This window comes from Photinus pyralis, unplaced genomic scaffold (assembly GCF_008802855.1).
Source record: "Photinus pyralis isolate 1611_PpyrPB1 unplaced genomic scaffold, Ppyr1.3 Ppyr1.4_LG2, whole genome shotgun sequence".
Classification (NCBI taxonomy): domain Eukaryota; kingdom Metazoa; phylum Arthropoda; class Insecta; order Coleoptera; family Lampyridae; genus Photinus; species Photinus pyralis.
In genome coordinates this window covers 24411380-24429282 of record NW_022170403.1, presented here as the reverse complement: position 1 = coordinate 24429282, position 17903 = coordinate 24411380, and the positions used below count along the sequence as shown (strand labels likewise).

Below are 17903 nucleotides of genomic sequence, written 5' to 3'. Positions count from 1 at the left end.
ATATATATTTATTCCAATAATAACATGGAATCCCATGGTACAAATTCAGCAAAAGCTGCTCTTCCATATGCACCATGCACATAAATAAGTGGAGTGACGTATAAAAAAGAACACTTTTTCAGCTAAAAATAAAACCTGTAGGTACACCATAGTGACATAAAAAACAAATATTAAATAAGTAGACGTAAAATCACACGAGAAAAATAAAAATAAAAGGTATAAGGAAAACAAAATCTTAACTTTGTGATGTAAATAGAATATTAAACATTTCAAACTTAAATTTCTTACTGGTCAAACCCTTGAGGAGACTAAGGTACAGTGTTGTATACCGAAGCCATTGTAACTAAATGAACGGCGGAATAAAGATGTTTTATGCTGGGGTATAGTGAGTAGACCCCTATGCCTTAAATTCAAGTTATGAATATCTGTCCTATACCTGATTTTATTGTATAAATACGCTGGTTGTTTGTCAGTAATAATTTTGTGAAATAGTGTCGCAGACTGAAGGTAGCGTCTGTTTGCCATATTGAGCCAATATATTCTCAGAACGGCAACACATCTGGGAAACATTCTTCGAGATTTTTGTTCAATATGAATTCTAAGTACTGTGATACGCACCAGTTCTGGGAGATGGTCTCAGTTGTGAAAAACACATCTTTGAAGCATTGGATTTCACTTCTATATCTTAATAGGATATCGGTAGTAAGCATTCCAACAGTGTTATTGTTATGACTTCCGACTCTATATGAGATATGATGGGCGCCCAAACCATTGTTTTCGCAGAAAAAACATTTTTTTTAGTTAAGGGGCTTCGAGGGCCTCCGGCGTAGAGCCGGGGCCCCGTAGGCGAAGGCCTACTACGCCCACCGTTAAATCCGCCACTTGTAACAGTTTAGTTTATGCATATTCAAATTTCAAAGATTACCGCTTGCTAGGTTAGGTAGGATATAGGTGAGATGGCGTCACTTGTACGCGTGTTTCTTTCCTCGCGCAGAATCGCGTTATTTTTTCATTTCCGTTTTAAAGCCAACGAGGTTGTACTTGTTGTAGAGCGTGGCATTGTGAATTCTTCTTAAACCAGTGGGTAATATTTGCCATCATTCACGTGAAATCTCTGGCAATTTTACCTTTTTTCATTGGCGTTGTCGAGTAGTGTAACTCAGAAGCCGTTTTCTCCATTGCGAGGCTATATATCTGGTTGAAGTTCATCGCCCTACCTACATGTAAGTGAAATGGCGTTGGTTTTCTTTTACGTTATGTTATCTAAAATTCTTTCAGATTCACAACCTCTTGGATAATTTCCATACCTATTTCATTGATTTAAGTATTTTTCATTACCCTCCTGACGATTTCAGGTATGTTATTAAAAATCTCGTTAAGGGAGTGTTACATCTTCATTACTTTTAGGGGGTCTATGTAGTAGATGAATTCTTGTACCGGTCAATCCTTGTACAGACGAATCCTTGTATGGTATAGTTTATAGTATATCCTTGCACATTCTTGTGGGCGGAGGACATTGACCTGGCATAATTTTGGGATAGTGAACGAATTTGCATCTTGCGAATATTCCGGAGTACGAACACCTGTTGATTGCCGGCAGCTATCCGGCGTACCACCGAGTAGATAAGCGCTAACACCTAAACGATACCGGCAGCGACCAGCTGATTGTGGAATTTTCGGAAGATACGATCTTTTACACAACCTTTTTTTTTTTTATTTGCTTCAATACCGTTAATCTAGTGTAACCTTCCGACGATTTATGATTGGAGCTTTGTATTTTGTTCGCGTCTAGTGTTTGAGGTCGTGGCTCTCTTCAAGAGCAACGCACCTGTATTTAACGTATGGGTAAACGAGCCGGCTACGAGTAAGCTATTTTTGGCCCTTCCGGCTCATATAATCGTTCCGAGCGTTGTAGCTTGGGGTTTGTTTTTGTGTTACAGAACTGGAACTTCGAAGGAGAGCTCTTTTTCGGAGAAGACAGCGTATGTGTTATTCAAGGTAAGATTTTTAATTTACTTGTACCCAGTGTTGCCTATATGAGTTGTTATTCGGGTTAACTTAATTCAATCTTGGAATCTATTGAAATCTTAACTACATTTTTGCTCGATCATTGTTGTAGGGGGCTGGTAACGTAATTATTAGGGAAGTGTTCATGAATTTATTTGGGGATTATTTTTGTCATTTAAAGTATTTGTTATTGTCGTATTGAAGATACATTTTATTTGCCGATCCTGCACCGTTTTGCCAGGATTAATAAATCAGAATTGCTCGTAGTGAATTTATTATTTGGCTCTCTTGTGTTTTCCCAATTTCTATACAGGAGAGGTCAGAATTTGTGCAAAATTGGGTGGCGCTCAACTAATCATTTCTAGTAACTACCAAAGATCAAAAACTTATGTTATATGCCCAAACGAACAAACCGCTGTGGAAGATTCTCATCTCGAGCCCTTCTTTTAATTAAGAATCTGAGCTAGCTGGCCGTTTATGCGGCGGGGTTTGAGTTTTACAGCGCCGAACTAACCTCACGTTATACACTGCTTATTTCTACTACAACTCACTTATTACTATATAATTTTTATCATTTATATGTTCTACTTATTTCTACTACTCACTTATTACTATACACTCGCCTCTGTGTGGAGTACTGCTATCAAATATTTTGAACAATATGAAACAGCGCAATAAATTTATCCACAGTTCCTATCTTAAATATTGAATGTACAACAAATTTCTAGGTTGTGAAGAAAAAGGAATCCATGGGTCAGAAATTGATTTTACTCATAAGTATTTGCAGTGCAATATAATTTCAGACCGCTTTGCTTTATTAAGCGGCAGAGCAAAGCGATGCAAGCTTTATAGGGGAGTCTATGGTGTCCGTCTGTCCGTCTGTTCGTGAACACAATAACTGTCAAATGCTTGGCCTAATCTGGTTTAAACTTTGCACAGTTGGCCTATATACCACAAGTAATAAGCCTATTGAAAATGGGTCAAATCCAATGACCCCGTGGGGTCACGCTTGAACCTATTCGGTTGAAACTTTGCACAGTAGACTTATACGCCACATGTAACCAGTCTATTGAAAAGGGTCAAATCCAATGACCCAGTAGGGTCGCGCCTCTCTGCCTCTGGCAAACGATTGAACCTATTCGGTTCAAACTTTGCACAGTTAACATATATACCGCATGTAACAAGCCAATTGAAAATGGGTCAAGTCCAATGACTCCGTGGGGTCACACCGAGGTGCTCTGCCGCTTTTTCAAATGCTCTTTATGGGTTTATTTCATTTGCTATGATTAGACGGTTTACATATAGTAAAGTAAATTAAGACCGTACCATTGAATAAGGAATTATCTTACTTATTCAATGACGTACCATAATTGCAAGGCGCAACATTTGCTGGCACTACTCCAATCTCTTTCTAGCATCAGGAAAGCGCAATAACGTATGTACGTTGGACGCTAAAAATACATTTCAAAGGCTACGTGGATCCTTCACGACAAAATACATTGCTGTTTGCCTATGATGCGTTCAACCTGGGAGACACGGTATATAACATCTAATTGTTTAATAAAATCGAACAATTTCTGTATCGCAATATGAACTGTAGGTTATCCTGAAGGGTTTCGTATAGGTTGCCCATTTTATGAGTTTTAAGCAACTATCCCTTCAGTATTTATGATTGACCACAAGGATAAGTTATCGAATTATGGCATTTGGAAATCGGCCGCAAGAGGAAATCTTAATCTTGATCTCTCAGAATTTATATTTTTGCATTCATTATTAACAATGTATTAAATACCTTAGCAGTGTTACTAGTTGTATGTGTGAAGGTGCGTTGTATATTCAGTCATCATGGAGTCATTATTAAACGCAGATAGCCTTGTGGAGTGGTCAAACGGTTTTGAATCCGTTCATAATAAAAAAGGTAGGATTATTGATTACAAGGAAGATAGGTAGTGAGTGCAGAAAACAACAAACCGAAAAAGTAACACTAGTATTACACAATAATAATTATTTACATAAAAGTCAGGAAAATGGTACAATACTGCCGAGGAAATATTGAATTGCGAGGCCCCTTTGGACCGAGTACTTTAATTTCCGAGTTAGATAATGACATTTTACTGACGAGTTTTGTATTAAATTTTACCCGAAATCGTCTTTTAATATAAAATTTCAATTTTTATATACAACTTTTGATTAATGTCAATCTGTCAGTGATGACAGGAGTCCTTATAGACATTTGGAGATTTTAAAAATGCGGCCGGTAAAGTGACGGTGCGCCCGGTAAAGTGACAGGTGCGGCCAGTAAAGTGACAAGCCGGACAAGCGGCAGGAAACGTAGTCTACTCTGCCTCTCTCATCGGAACTAAAATTTCCTGGCAGAAAGTAGGCATGAAAAAAATGAAGGTTTCAGGACGATTTTGGGTAAAAAATTTAAATTTGCGAACTAATGATTTGAGAAAAAAAATCTCAACATACCTAATATAAGTGAAAATTGAAAGCTGCACAATAGACCTCAATCCTCTATATTAATATTTCAGTCGCTCCTACATTTATGTGCAAAGTACGGTTTTTTCATGTTTTATGCCGTGGCAAATTTATTTCCAGTAAGCTCGTAAATGCTTATTTTATTTTATATCTCGACAACTTTACGTTTTGAATCTTCACAATAAACTTGAACTTAGTATTGTCAGTTAATCGTGTTTCAGGATTCACCCAGAGCTCTTTGCTATAAGTTTAAACTGACTTACACTCATTAAATAATAGAAGCTCGCGATCATTTAAATTTTAAATCATACAAAAGGGTAACATGTACCTATACAACAAAAATATCCAACAAAACTAAGGGTTCAAAATGTCTCGTTGTGGAGTCACATGACTAAAATCTCAAAATTTGCTTTTTGCTTTTAACTGTTTTCTCAGCAAGCATAATACATACAGTGATTTTTTTTAATGCGAACATAGGATTTTGTATACAATGTAATAATGTAATTTCCCTATGTTCCATTAAAAAAAACGCATCAATCTATTGAGTAGTTCAAATGAGTAGTAGATAAAATTGACAGCTGTCACAATTTTAAACAAAATGCTTACTTTAGAGTTGAAAGTCCAAACCGTAAATTGGTACAAAAGTGAGAACAGTTTTAGGAGAGTTCGGGACTTATTATCAATATGTATTGAATAGATCAAATTAGTAAAATACGAGATGCACATAAGAACCTACAAATAAGTGAAGGTTGGTTCGATTTAATCTTAACACACAAAAGGAAAATGGTACAAAAACACAAACAATTATTACAAATAAACTAAAAAGGGTACATAAGGACGTTCACAAAGAAACTCGATTTCAAACTGAGTCACGTTGGAAACAAAATTAGGAAGGGTCGACAAACACCTCTCTTTGCAGCACCTTTGAAGGCCTAAACTTTACGACAATCCTCCATCCGGTAAGACAACAGAAACTTCGGCACGAACAAACGTAGAAAAATAATTAGCCGCGAATTCGGCTTCCTGCTTCACAAACGGAACTTCTTCAATCTTCAATCTCACATTCAACGAACACTCGATGCTGGCTGAAGCTTCAAATAATAATAATAATAATAATAATAATAAATAGTCTTTATTGCATTAAGAAAGAATATATAAAAAATATATGAAAATTAAATGCGGGGCGAGATTCAGTTACAGGGGGTAGCTTCCCTGTAGCTGCTCTTCCACCTAAACCCCACGATAGGACATACACATTCTGGCGAAAACAAAATATATGGCGGTATAGATAAATATAACTCAACATGACTTTCAAAATTTTTCATTTCACACGAAAGATAATAATCTGAAGGACACTAAGTGGCCATTAGTAGTTTTTGTTTGACTTTACGTTTGAATTGGGCAGCGGGAAGTATGGAGATGCAACGAGGTAATCCGTTATAGAGGTTGGCAACTTGGTAAGTGAATGAGCGTTCGAAAGCAGTCGTTAATATGTTATGTTAAATAAAGAATAAACTGACCGTAATTGAACGATGGGACTCGCAAGAAGCGAATAAATCTTCAATGAAACGTAGTTTTGCATTGAGCGTGGCAAAAAGCAACGCGAAACCATTCTTCTGATAATAAAAATTACAATAACTAGGAAATGCAATCCCGCAGCAAAATGTCAATCCCGATATTTGCGGGATCGTTAGATGTTAATCCCGCGGGATCCCAGTATTTACGGGATCCCGCAAAATTTTAAGTAAATTGGCAAATAAGCAATTTTGTGCTGTTAACTTATGTATTAAAATAAATCGCTAATTATCACAATATTCAACAGAAAACTACTTTTAGCCTAACTTAGAACTCAAAAGAATCACCTGTAAAGCACATAAAGGTGAACTTCTAAAGTGCCTCAAAAATGATAGTACATTTTTAAAGAAAAAAGTTGCATTAATGTTGTTAATGATATAAGATTCTTAGGTTTAACGTATGATAGCGAGCTCAGATGGACGAAACATGTAGAAAATTTAGTAGTATCTTGCAGAAAATCACTAAACATCCTGGCTCATCATAAATGGGGAGCCCACCCTAAAACCATGCTGGACATATATAAAGCCTTGATCTTATCCCGTATAGACTACGGATCTCACGTCTATTCTACCTGTAGTAACGTATTGTTGGGACGGCTAGACAAAATTCAAAACCTGGCAATAAGATATTTACTTGGCGCCTTTCCAACATCTCCAGTCGTATCTCTCCATGTCGAGGCTAATATTCCCCCTCTTGCTCTTAGAAGAAAGCAAATAGCAGCAAATTATTACATAAAAGTCTCGCTGGATAGGAATCACCCGAACTATCACGGAATGGTTGATGTAATAGAAGGTGCGCGTTTAACTAGGTGTCGATCGTTGACTGTGAGAGCCAAAGAAATTATGACCGAATTGAACCTGATAGCCGAAGACATGTCTCAACTATCCAAGAACGCCCGTCGGTCCCTAGTTAAAGATCGAATATGGGAAATGTGGAACGGGCAGTGGAGTGAATCGGAAGCGTTCCTAAGGAAGTTCAAGGAGGTTGTGGGTCCGATATTCTTACCAATTAAGGGAAGATACAATCTTGAAAAGATATATCGGCTCAGGTTGGGACATACTTCCCTCACGCATTCATTTATTTTGACGAGTCAAGATCCTCCCCAATGCGAACAATGTTTAGTCAACCTAACTGTAGATCATGTACTTTGTGTGTGTCCCAAATACAATGTAGAAAGAGTACGGTGTAACCTGAGTGAAGAAATAATAGAAACCTTGACAAATAAAGATCAATGTTAAGCAGTTATAATTTATCTTAGAAATACTGGCCTAATATCTAAAATCTAATTTACACTGATACCTATATATATTTAATAAGGCAAATGACCATACTAGTCGATGCCTCAGGAGGGGTTTTAGTGGGGATACCCGGTATCTGGGGCAGCCCCACACTTAGTGCGTCATTGCATTTCCCCCCCTGAAGAAAAAAAAATAATAACTAAATTAGTAAACTTATAATTAACATAAAAAAACTCTAATAAACAAAATTAACATTAGAAAAGTAAATAAAGATTTACTTTACAAAATGCAGGTTAGGTACCCACAGAAAATCGAAACAAAAATGCTGACAAAACAATGCATTTCCGTATTGTGTATATAACATGAAAAACAAGAAGCAATAAAATACAAAAAATCAATGTAAACATTGTTGCAATATTGATGGCAAGCTAGAATTGTTGATATCACAGCGTTGGCTTATCGAATTAAAAAGACGGCATATAGTGACAATAGGGGATTGAAATAGAATTTCTGTGCGGAGAGTGCTGTAGTGAAATGTTCTAGAACTTGTATTCCGTACACTGGTATGAGGTAGCTTTCAATAGATCAGGACAGTCAATATGATTGTGCAGTAGATTAAATAGAAATGTTACATAATTGTTCTCCTAGTGTCTAATGATTGAAATTGAAACATATGCAACAATTCTTTGTGATCAAAACCTCTCACAGGATAAGTACCATAAGTTTTATAGTGCAAAAATTTTAGAAATTTTCTTTGTATAGATTCAAGAGCATTCTTATGGGCCGTGTATGTCGGATTATATATAAGCGAACAGTACTCAATTTTAGAACGCACTAAACTATAGTACAACGATCGAAGTGCTAATTGATTAGAAAAGTGTTTACTGTTTCCAATTATAAATCCAAGCATACGATTTGCTGAATGACAGACATCTTTGATATGGTCACTAAAAGTAAATTTAGTGTCAAACGTGACACCTAAATCTTTTATTGAGAAGAAACGCTGTAATTTTGCATCATTAATAGTGTAGTCGAACTGAATTGGGCGCACTGTACGGGTAAAAGAAACTATTTTACACTTCGCGACGTTAAGACCAATTGCTTAAAGCATTAACGTTTGTTTGGAGTTGTAAACAGTCTTCAGCACTTCATATAATAGAGTATATCTTCAAGTCATCTGCGTATAGTAACTTATGGCAGAAGATAACGTCAGCTACATCGTTGATAAACAAGCAAAACAAGAGAGGACCTAAGTTGGAACCCTGTGGAACCCCTGAAGTTGCATGCACCGGTGACGATGTGAAATTATTAAATGTAACAGTTTGAACACGATTCTTGAGATACGACTGAAGTAAACGTACAAAGTTTTCATGAAATCCGTAGCGACGTAGCTTCTTAATTAAGATTTGATGTGGTATTCGATCAAAAGCCTTTCATATATCGGTGTAGATAACGTCTACCTGTCGTCTTCGATCCAATACTTCAGATACACATAATTGCTTGAAACATGTTAAGTTGCTTAACCATGCTGACACTCCGAAATTATATTCCTAACATTACAATATATTTTGTTATACAATGTGATTTCAAACACCTTACTGAAGTTATTCAATAGACTAACCGGGCGATAATATTCTCAACGTTGTTAGCATCTCCGCTCTTCAGGACAGGAGTAATATTAGCAACTTTCCATATCTCGGGAAAAACCCAGGTCCTTATAGCAGTACTGAAAATTAGACTCAATGGTTTTACAAAAACGTCTCTGCAATCTTTTACAAGAAAACTTGGGATTAAATCTTTACCAACAGTAGTTTTAGCTTTTAATTTATTAATGGCATCTTTGACTTCACTTTCGGAAATGACAGAAACGTTAATATTTGGCATGTTGAAATCTTCTAAACTATCCTGGGTGTTGGAGGGAATATTTACAAATACACTACTAAAGTATTCACTGAACACTTCAATAATTGATTTCGGTGACGAGAATACCTTGCCACCGTATTGAATGATGCCTGGAATACGAGGAGTAGATTTCTTTTCTCGGATGAATGTCCAAAACTGCTTGGCGTTAACTTTAAAAGAATTTTCTACCACATGCATATATGAATTATAGGAATTGGAAATTTGCTTCTTTATTATTCGGCGTATGTCTCTATATGCAGTTAAATACTGGTCACGTTTGTATGTGCGGTATTTTTTCAAACATTTTGATTTTAGATTAATATTTCTAATAATGTCTTTTGTAAACCATTTTGGATAGTAAGATGGCGCATAAAAGCATCGTGGAACGTAAATATCAAGTAACTCGTACAGAACAGCATAGAATTGATCACAAGCAACTTTTGTTGTTTTATGAATTGCTACTAATAACAGAAATGTTGAAACTTATTTTAAATTCTCGGTTATATCAATAGCTTAATAGAACATGTAAAAACAGTGTTGAATGCACCTTTTAATTCTGAACAACTTTAAACTCTACAGTTTTTTCTGTAAAATGTACAAGAGAGGGCAGGATATTGCATAAAACTAATTTCCCATGTTAAATCCCTATGTCCCTACTTACCGTGCACCACCCGGTATACAATTACGTACGAAGGGACTACACATATCTACTTTCAATCTGATTTATTCCCCCGTTTCTGCAATTAACAAATGGAAAAGTACTTTACAAAACTCTTTTGGTATTCACTAACAGCAACCTTCAGTTGATGAGCAGGCAAATCTCCGACCTGCTAAGTGTTTCCTCAGCTTGGAGAAAATTAATAATAAATTAAAAAAATAAATCTAAATTTGTTAACCCTATGAGATAACATTTGTAGGTATAACCATAGTGTAAGAATAGCTTTACACTAAGGTATAACTGTAACGTATAACCATGGGGAACACTTCTTTGTTTTCGCATTACCGTGTGACAAAGAACAAACTGGCTGTGATTATGGGACTCATAAAATTTGATTTTTACATTTCGGCAAAAATTGGACTATTTGCAAATGCTGTTGTGGCGTGAGTTTTTTCGTAACTGTGCGGCTTGCGTTGTGTAGATGCCCGACTACTGTGATGATTTTGTTGTTCGGCTTCCAGTCGCACGTGATAGTTTTTAGTCAGGCGGATAAAGCGTACAGAGGGAAACAAGTGACCATTTTCTTTGCCTCCTACTCCAACCCAGATGGTCATATGTTTACTAAGTTACGCATATTTCGATCCCTACTTATTAAGCATGGGTCGTTTTAGATGCACCCCTTTGTATATGTTGTACCCATCCACTTGCACGGTAGATTTTAGATTTTTATAATGTATCCTTAGGTACTTTCCGGAGCCCGAAGTATAATGAAGTACACAAGAGGTCTATCGAAAAACCCGAAGAATTTTGGGGTGAGGTAGCAGAACTTATAACCTGGACTAAACCATGGACGAAAGTAATGGATAATTCTAATGAGCCTTTTACAAAATGGTAAGAATAAAGGAATGTTATTTACAAAAATGACAATTAAATTAGGTTTGTTGGGGGAGAACTGAATGCTTGTTATAACGCCGTCGATCGTCATGTACATGGAGGAAAAGGGAAAAAAGTTGCCTTGATTCACGATAGTCCACTAACCCAAACCGTTCAGAAAATAACTTATTTTGAGCTACTGGATAAGGTAGAAAACGTTTTGAAATGCCTCTTTAACCTAAAACTGCAGGTTTCTCGTTTGGCTGGTGCACTCAATAAGCTTGGCGTAAGGAAAGGAGATCGGGTTGTAATATACATGCCAGTCGTACCTGAAACTATTATAGCCATGTTAGCAGTTGTTCGGCTGGGGGCCATACACTCTGTGGTGTTTGGAGGTAATTACTTTCTTATACCTGCTAGCACATACCTGCAGGGAAAAAATGTTAGTTAAATTTGGACAAATTCAAATACAAACCTCGCAATGAAAGCACTTTTGACATACAGTTACGCTTTTCTTTCATTTTATAATAAGACGACTAGTAGACGGTTTACAGTACGATATCATTAGAACTGCTGTCAAATTAAATCATGTACCTAAATATCAATATTTCGACTATTTAGTATAGAGAGTGCAATGTTAGTAGCCCTTATCGAAATAAGAAAATTAAAATATTCGGTTTCAAACATGACGGAGTTATTTATCGCTTTCAACTAGTCAGATTTCAGTTTTTAAATAATTTTCAATCTCGTCTGACTATGAGTCGGCATATAAAATTGCAAAACGTTGCCCATTTGACAATTTTCGATTTTTAAGGTTACTAAATCTATTCTTGCAAACCACGCGACATAAGACACCATGTACCTACTTAACTTATACACTGATATTATGTACCGCCAACGTTAAGGTACGCAATGTTGAATCGTCTATGAAATGACATTGTTATACATAAAATTTGTAGTGTAACTAAAGGTAGGTACACACCTATCAAATCCGTTAATCGCGGGTGACCTGTCAGATCCACCTGACCAAACCCCTCTTAAACCACAGCTATAGATCCACCGTCAACCTCAGTTGGTTAAAAATGTTAACAATCCTTATCCAAGTCTCACTTCCATACAATAAAATGCTTCATATAAATGTTTTTATCAAATGTTTCTTAAGATGCAAGTCAATAATATTGTTGGAGGTAAACTTTCCGCTTGTTGTTGAAGGCGGTTTCACCTTGACTTATTCGGCTTATTATTTCTGTTTTTGATCTCCCATCCGATGTACCTAATCTTGCTTCTGAGGTACGTAATAATATATTATATGCTAAGGAACTCAAGTGTGTGTTTTAATCTCGAGGGTGCAAATTGTATCCCGAAACATAGTTGGCAACAACCACCAAGAGATTCATATTCACGTCTAAGGTTTGTTTTTCAAAAAAATCACATACATTGTAGACAACTTCATTATTAATTTTGCAAAAAGGCAAATATTGTGTATATATTGGATTGGATGCAAAGCCCAACGATGCAATTTTCAGGTTTTGCTGCTAGCGAACTTGCCCTCCGTATAGAACACGCAACTCCAAAGGTAGTCATCGCTGCCAGTTGTGGCGTCGAACCTGGTAAAGTAATTAAGTAAATATCTCGAACATAGTAGGCGTTTACTATAAACAATTTGTTTTAGTTATAAACAAATGCTTAATGAAGCAATAAAGATTAGCTCATTCAAGCCACGCAGATGCATAATCCTTGAGCGAGGTAACATCCAGAAATCGGTATTAAATAAAAATATGGATATATCGTGGGATAATGCATTAAATAGTAGCGATCCCCATCCATGTGTTCCAATTAAAGCCAATGATCCGTTATACATTTTGTATACATCGGGAACTACAGGTAAAACAAAATAACTATTTTTCCAACTGATCTCGTCCGTTATTGTATTGTAAGATAAACCAAAAGGTGTAGAAAGGACAGTTGGTCATTTAGTACCAGTTGCGTGGTCTATGAAGGCTATACACGGAATGGAGAATGACGACGTTTGGTGGGCGACGAGCGATTTTGGATGGGCAGTGGGACATACGTATATGTGTTATGGACCTTTAGTATGCGGATTAACAAGTGTTTTGTATGAAGGAAAGCCAATTCGAACTCCTGATGCCGGCCAATACTTTCGGTAATAAACGTAGTATCTATTCTTATTTGGATCATTCACGCTTCTACTAGCATTATAGAAAAATACCAAGTAAATGCTATGTTTACGGTTCCAACAGCTCTACGTGTTATTAAACGTGAAGATCCATGTACCATTATTGGCAAGCAATATGACATCAGTAGCATAAGGTGCTTGTTTTTGGCAGGAGAACATTTAGATCACGAAACAAAAATGTGGGCAGAAGATGCATTTGGTGTTCCAGTATTAAATCAATGGTGGCAGACAGAAACTGGTTATCCTATTACAGCTACATGTGCTGGATTGGATCACAACTTACATCCGCCAAAGCTGACTGTAGGATTGCCTTTTGCAGGTTACGATGGTTTGTTGTACTTATGCATTCAAGACACGTTACCAAGTAATAATTATTTAAAGTACGCGTACTGTCAAAAAATGGATCCGAAGCTAAACCAAACGAAATTGGAGATGTAGTCATTAAGCTACCTTTACCGCCGGGAACGTTCAGTACGTTATATAAAGCTTACTCTAGGTTTTGCAAAACGTACTTTAGGAGGTACCCGGTAAGGTTTTAGCGCGGTAATGTAAACATGTGCGACATGGTCTTTTTAGGGTTTCTACGATTCTATGGATGCAGGTTACATCGATGAACATGGATATGTGTACATCACAGCCCGTGTGGACGATGTAATTAATGTTGCTGGTCATCGAATTTCTACAGCTGCGATAGAAGATGTAGTTATGAGTCATCCTGATGTCACTGACGCAGCAGTCGTGGGAGTTTCGGAACCCATAAAAGGACAAACCCCACTGTGCTTGTTTATAATGAGGCAAGGTAGTAACCCAATAAACCCATCTATACAGGGCGTCCCGTGACTCGATGGATATAGCTCAACACCATATTCCGTGGTAAATTTTAAGTCGAAATTTCCTTATACACTTGAAGTTATGGGCAATATTAAATTTAACAATAAATCAATCCAGTAGGCCATGTAATTGTTTTGTCATATTGTTATGGTGACATTGTTTATTTTTTGACGTTGTAATTTTAAAATTAAATTGATATGGCGTTTTAGGCATTCTTCAGGAGATCTCCGCTGATAGTCCCTCACTGCCGTCCGGGCATTTCCGTCACAGTATCCGTAAATAAAGTGAATATCCGCATATTCTTGATTTGAAAACGTAGACATATCAATTTAATCTTAAAATTACAACGTCACAAGAATAAACAATATCACCATAACAATGTGACACAACAATGACATGACTACTAGATTGATTTATTGTTAAACTTAATATTTCCCGTAACTCCTTAATAATTGAGTTTTGAACAAAGTATATAAGGCGATTTCGACTTAAAATTGACCAATGAATAATGGTGTTAAGCTGTGTCCATCGAATCACGGGACACCCTGTATAAACCATTTTCTAAAATTAATTTGTATTAGACACCAATAAGAGCGAGAGTACCCTTGCTAAGGAGTTGGTGAGTAAAGTTCGTGAATCAATTGGCCCGATAGCGGATCTTCATTTGTGCGTGGCTGTCAAAGAGCTACCACGAACAAGGTCCGGAAAAGCTTGCAGAAAATTAGTCTCTAAATTGGCGGACGATCAATTATTCGAGGTAGTCGTGACAGCCCATACATATAATATTAATCTACTTTTAGATTCCTGCAACTGTAGAAAACGCTTCATCATTTAAGGATATAGCGAAGGCACTTCAAAGAATCGGTTACGCCCGTAATCCCCCCGTATTGTTGTAGAATTTCGCTAATTGTAGTTACCTACTTATTAAAAACACCTTTGTTTACTATTTTCTTACATTTAAAAAAGTGTTTATAGACTGGTTCACTTTTCGAAGTTTCCCTAGAAGTATTTCAGACAACATTTGGCCAACAAGGCTTTTTTTACTAATTGGTACCTGCTAAACACGAATATCGATGTTGGCACCTCGAAATCTGAACAGGAAGTCCAGAATTCAAGATGGCGGTCAATTTCCGAAAATGTTGATCTTTTCACTCATGCGACCAATTTTTTCGATCTAAAAACTAATTATAATGTTATTCCTGACGTACGTCACGATAATAATAGTTAACTATTTTTTTAATAATAATGTAATAGTTTTTTTAGCGACAGGATGCGTAAATATTGCATAATAAATATTCCCGACATGCGTTTATATTGCATAATTCTCCTTATAAAGTTTTGATAACTACAATCTTTTGAATTTTACGTTAATTTTCAAATGAAAAAAATGAAGGAGTTCAACTAAACTGCGGTGTTTCGGAAGATTTTTATTTTGCTAGGTATTAATTACCGTTACTCAGGATATATTATTATTATTAAAGTATGAAAGCATATAGAAAAGTGAAGGCAAATTTATCTTATTTTCATGGTGTTAGGTCAATTGTCTTCTTGATAATAGTAGTACAAATCAACTGAGCCTTGCGACATTTACAAAGTTTTGACGAGCAATCCTGTTTACAACCACAAAGGACGATATCTAGAGCAGCCTTCGGAATTAATCTAACGTTGTGTGAATGGGGATGTAGCCATTTTCAATTCTTTCCCCAGGTAATCAAGGATAGATATGCTAGTTTGGGCGACATTTCAGAGTTTAAGGTCAAACCTCTTGAGATTTACACCTGATATGCCGTAATTATGGAAATGGATGAAGTGTTAGAAAAGATTAGATGTAATCCCAAGAGAATGGAATTCAGAATTGTTTTATCTAAAGCTTCGCAGCTCCTGAAACTTGGCAATGTTTCTCCACTTTGGGAAGTCCTACTTGATTAACCGAGATGGGGCAAGGGACGTGCGCATTCTTCCAAACGGACGTCTGGTAACGACTTCTCCCTACCGAACTAAGCGGGACGCGCAACGTCGGTGGAAGCTATGGTATCGGCTACTTAAAGAGAAGAAAAGGCGCCACCTAAAATATGCGGGCTAAGTCGATACTCTGAACAAGTGAAGTTTCATGGACCTAGTTATGATACCAACCTTGTATAATTTTGTCACGAAGATTTTTGCAAAAGATATATCTTCTCGCTGAGGAGTATGGTACCCAGCGTGAACAGTAAAGAAGGGCGCTTTTGAAACACTCTGGTTCACATCCGGGTTCGGATATAGACATTTGTAAATGTCTATTGGGTTGGGTTGGTAGACCAGCCTTGCCTGAAACCCCTCCTGCTTAAAAATAAAGGTCAAAAATAAATAATCACTTCCTATGACAGCGTATAAAAGGACAGGATATTCGTTACTACTGCTTTTGGCCAGTTCCTCTGCACATCATTATGGATAGGAACAAATCCATATCTTTCTTGAAGTACCGGTCAGCAACCAAACTTCGTTTGCCAGTTTTTTCTCGAAGTGATTAAGAAGCAACAGAAATACATCTGTATCTGTAGCGTTATCCTAGTATCCGCTTCCTTGTGAAAAGCTTCTAAGGAGGAAAGCTGTGTCGTCTGACGGTTACAGAAAACTTTTCTTTCGTCATTGAAGCTTCTAGCAATCACCCGTGCGCCGTCAAATGAGGCGTCTTCAAGGTGATGCGACAATAACTCGTTTCTTTTGTTTTCCTGTAAAGAAAGGAAATTCTTCCATATGTGAGGTAATGGAACATCGCGGATATCTATTACACGACGCACAGGAACCAAAATGCTTGCCCAAAACAGAAATAATTTAATAATTACACGCTGTGAACAAATTTAAACAGTAGCCATACAGTAGGTACTATGAAAAAAAGGTGTCCACTTTTACGCACTTTGACGTTAGAAAAACTATGGAATCATTGTTTAAACAGTTGTTCATTATTATTATCGTGCCGTACCTCCGTCAGGAATAACATTATAATCTGTTTTTAGATCGAAAAATCGGTCGCATGAGTGAAAAGATCAACAATTTCGGAAATTGGCCGCCATCTTGAATTCTGAACTTCCGGTTCAGATTTCGAGATGCCAACATCGATATTCGTGTTCAGCAGGTCCAAATTAGTAAAAAACGCCTATTTGGCCAAATGTTGTCTGAAATGCCCCTAGAACCTGTTAAAACGCTGCTTTTTTATAAAAGTGAACCGGTCCATTAAAGTTGAGCCTGAACTGAAGCAAAGTATTCTTTGACTGAAGGTTAATTAATAAAATTCCTTTCGGTTCGGCCGATCAGGAGTAGGTAGATTTCGCTGATTCACAAACTTGACCGAGATACCTATTTATGAGTTACACCAACTCTTAAAGTTTGGTCGAAATCGATCATAATAAAATTACGAAAGTGTTCCTGTCTTAATTTGAATAGGATAGCATGACTATCTTTGTTATTTTTATACATCGACACGGCCAATATCTCGGAAACCGCCATTTAAAAAAAAAATTTCTACGTTCATTGAATTTATCCCATTCAATCTTCAAAACTTTTATTTGAAACTTTTTTCGATAGCTCTCTTTGTTACTAAAATATTTGAACTTTTTAAAAATGGCGATTTTCACTTTTTTGAAATATCTGCGAAACGATTTATTTTTTTCAAAATATCGCATCGCAATTGCTTCGTTTTATCGTCATGAACAATACTATATAAAATTCTTCCAAAAATTCGGCCCGGAAGTATATTTTTTTTCAGTTTGACTAAAAAAAATGGAACTATTTTGTGTTTTATTGCAAAATAACTCAATAACTATGGTTTTTACGTAAAAAATACTCATATATGAAAATAAAGAGAAGACAATTTTCAACATTTTATCTCTACCTTTTTTTGTAGATCCCATAAATTCGCGACCATCCGATATGAAAGGTGGTGATAACCTCCGATGCGCTCTCGCATGCACTCTGCTTTACATATTCTTTTTATCTATATTAGGAATTTTTGGAAATATACAGCGATGTTTCACGTGCCGTGAAAGGAGGGTAGATTATCAGAACTTTCCCACCTCGGGCGGTAACTTGGTACAAATCTTTGGAAGCACAACATGCCAAGAGAATTTATTTTGGTAACGCAATCCATTCAAAATTTAATTAT

The 17903-nt window shown here is 36.6% G+C and overlaps 1 protein-coding gene and 1 long non-coding RNA gene across 4 annotated transcripts in view; one reads left to right on the top strand and one right to left on the bottom strand.

The window, feature by feature from the left end:
- The window catches only part of LOC116164342, a 22784-nt gene extending 15060 nt beyond the window's left edge, over nucleotides 1-7724 (bottom strand). The window contains exons 1-2 of the long non-coding RNA XR_004143875.1: nucleotides 7607-7724; nucleotides 6936-6939 (exon numbers count right to left, since the gene is read on the bottom strand). This is a non-coding gene — a long non-coding RNA (uncharacterized LOC116164342). The remainder of the gene's footprint in view (nucleotides 1-6935; nucleotides 6940-7606) is intronic.
- LOC116164317 (acyl-CoA synthetase short-chain family member 3, mitochondrial-like) lies at nucleotides 3804-14708 on the top strand. 3 transcript variants are annotated; one of them, XM_031478479.1, is made up of 12 exons: nucleotides 3804-3925; nucleotides 10605-10752; nucleotides 10798-10942; nucleotides 10985-11129; nucleotides 12261-12357; nucleotides 12407-12618; nucleotides 12673-12898; nucleotides 12949-13259; nucleotides 13313-13458; nucleotides 13508-13730; nucleotides 14344-14381; nucleotides 14563-14708. In XM_031478479.1, the coding sequence occupies exons 1-12, from the start codon at nucleotides 3853-3855 to the stop codon at nucleotides 14656-14658; spliced, it is 1860 nt and encodes a 619-aa protein (XP_031334339.1). In that variant the 5' UTR covers nucleotides 3804-3852; the 3' UTR covers nucleotides 14659-14708. The 3 variants fall into 3 exon arrangements, with proteins under 3 accessions (XP_031334339.1, XP_031334336.1, XP_031334337.1); XM_031478476.1 differs by having other exon boundaries at nucleotides 14344-14519; XM_031478477.1 differs by having other exon boundaries at nucleotides 14344-14519; nucleotides 14579-14694.
- The last annotated feature ends 3195 nt before the right edge of the window (nucleotides 14709-17903 follow it).

Excerpts from the sequence above, each read along its gene's own strand:
- LOC116164317 (XM_031478476.1), top strand. The coding sequence starts at position 3,853 with ATGGAGTCATTATTAAACGCAGATAGCCTTGTGGAGTGGTCAAACGGT. Across the intron at positions 3,926-10,604 it reads ATCCGTTCATAATAAAAAAG|GTACTTTCCGGAGCCCGAAG; the intron begins GTAGGATTATTG and ends ATGTATCCTTAG. Across the intron at positions 11,130-12,260 it reads ACACTCTGTGGTGTTTGGAG|GTTTTGCTGCTAGCGAACTT; the intron begins GTAATTACTTTC and ends TGCAATTTTCAG.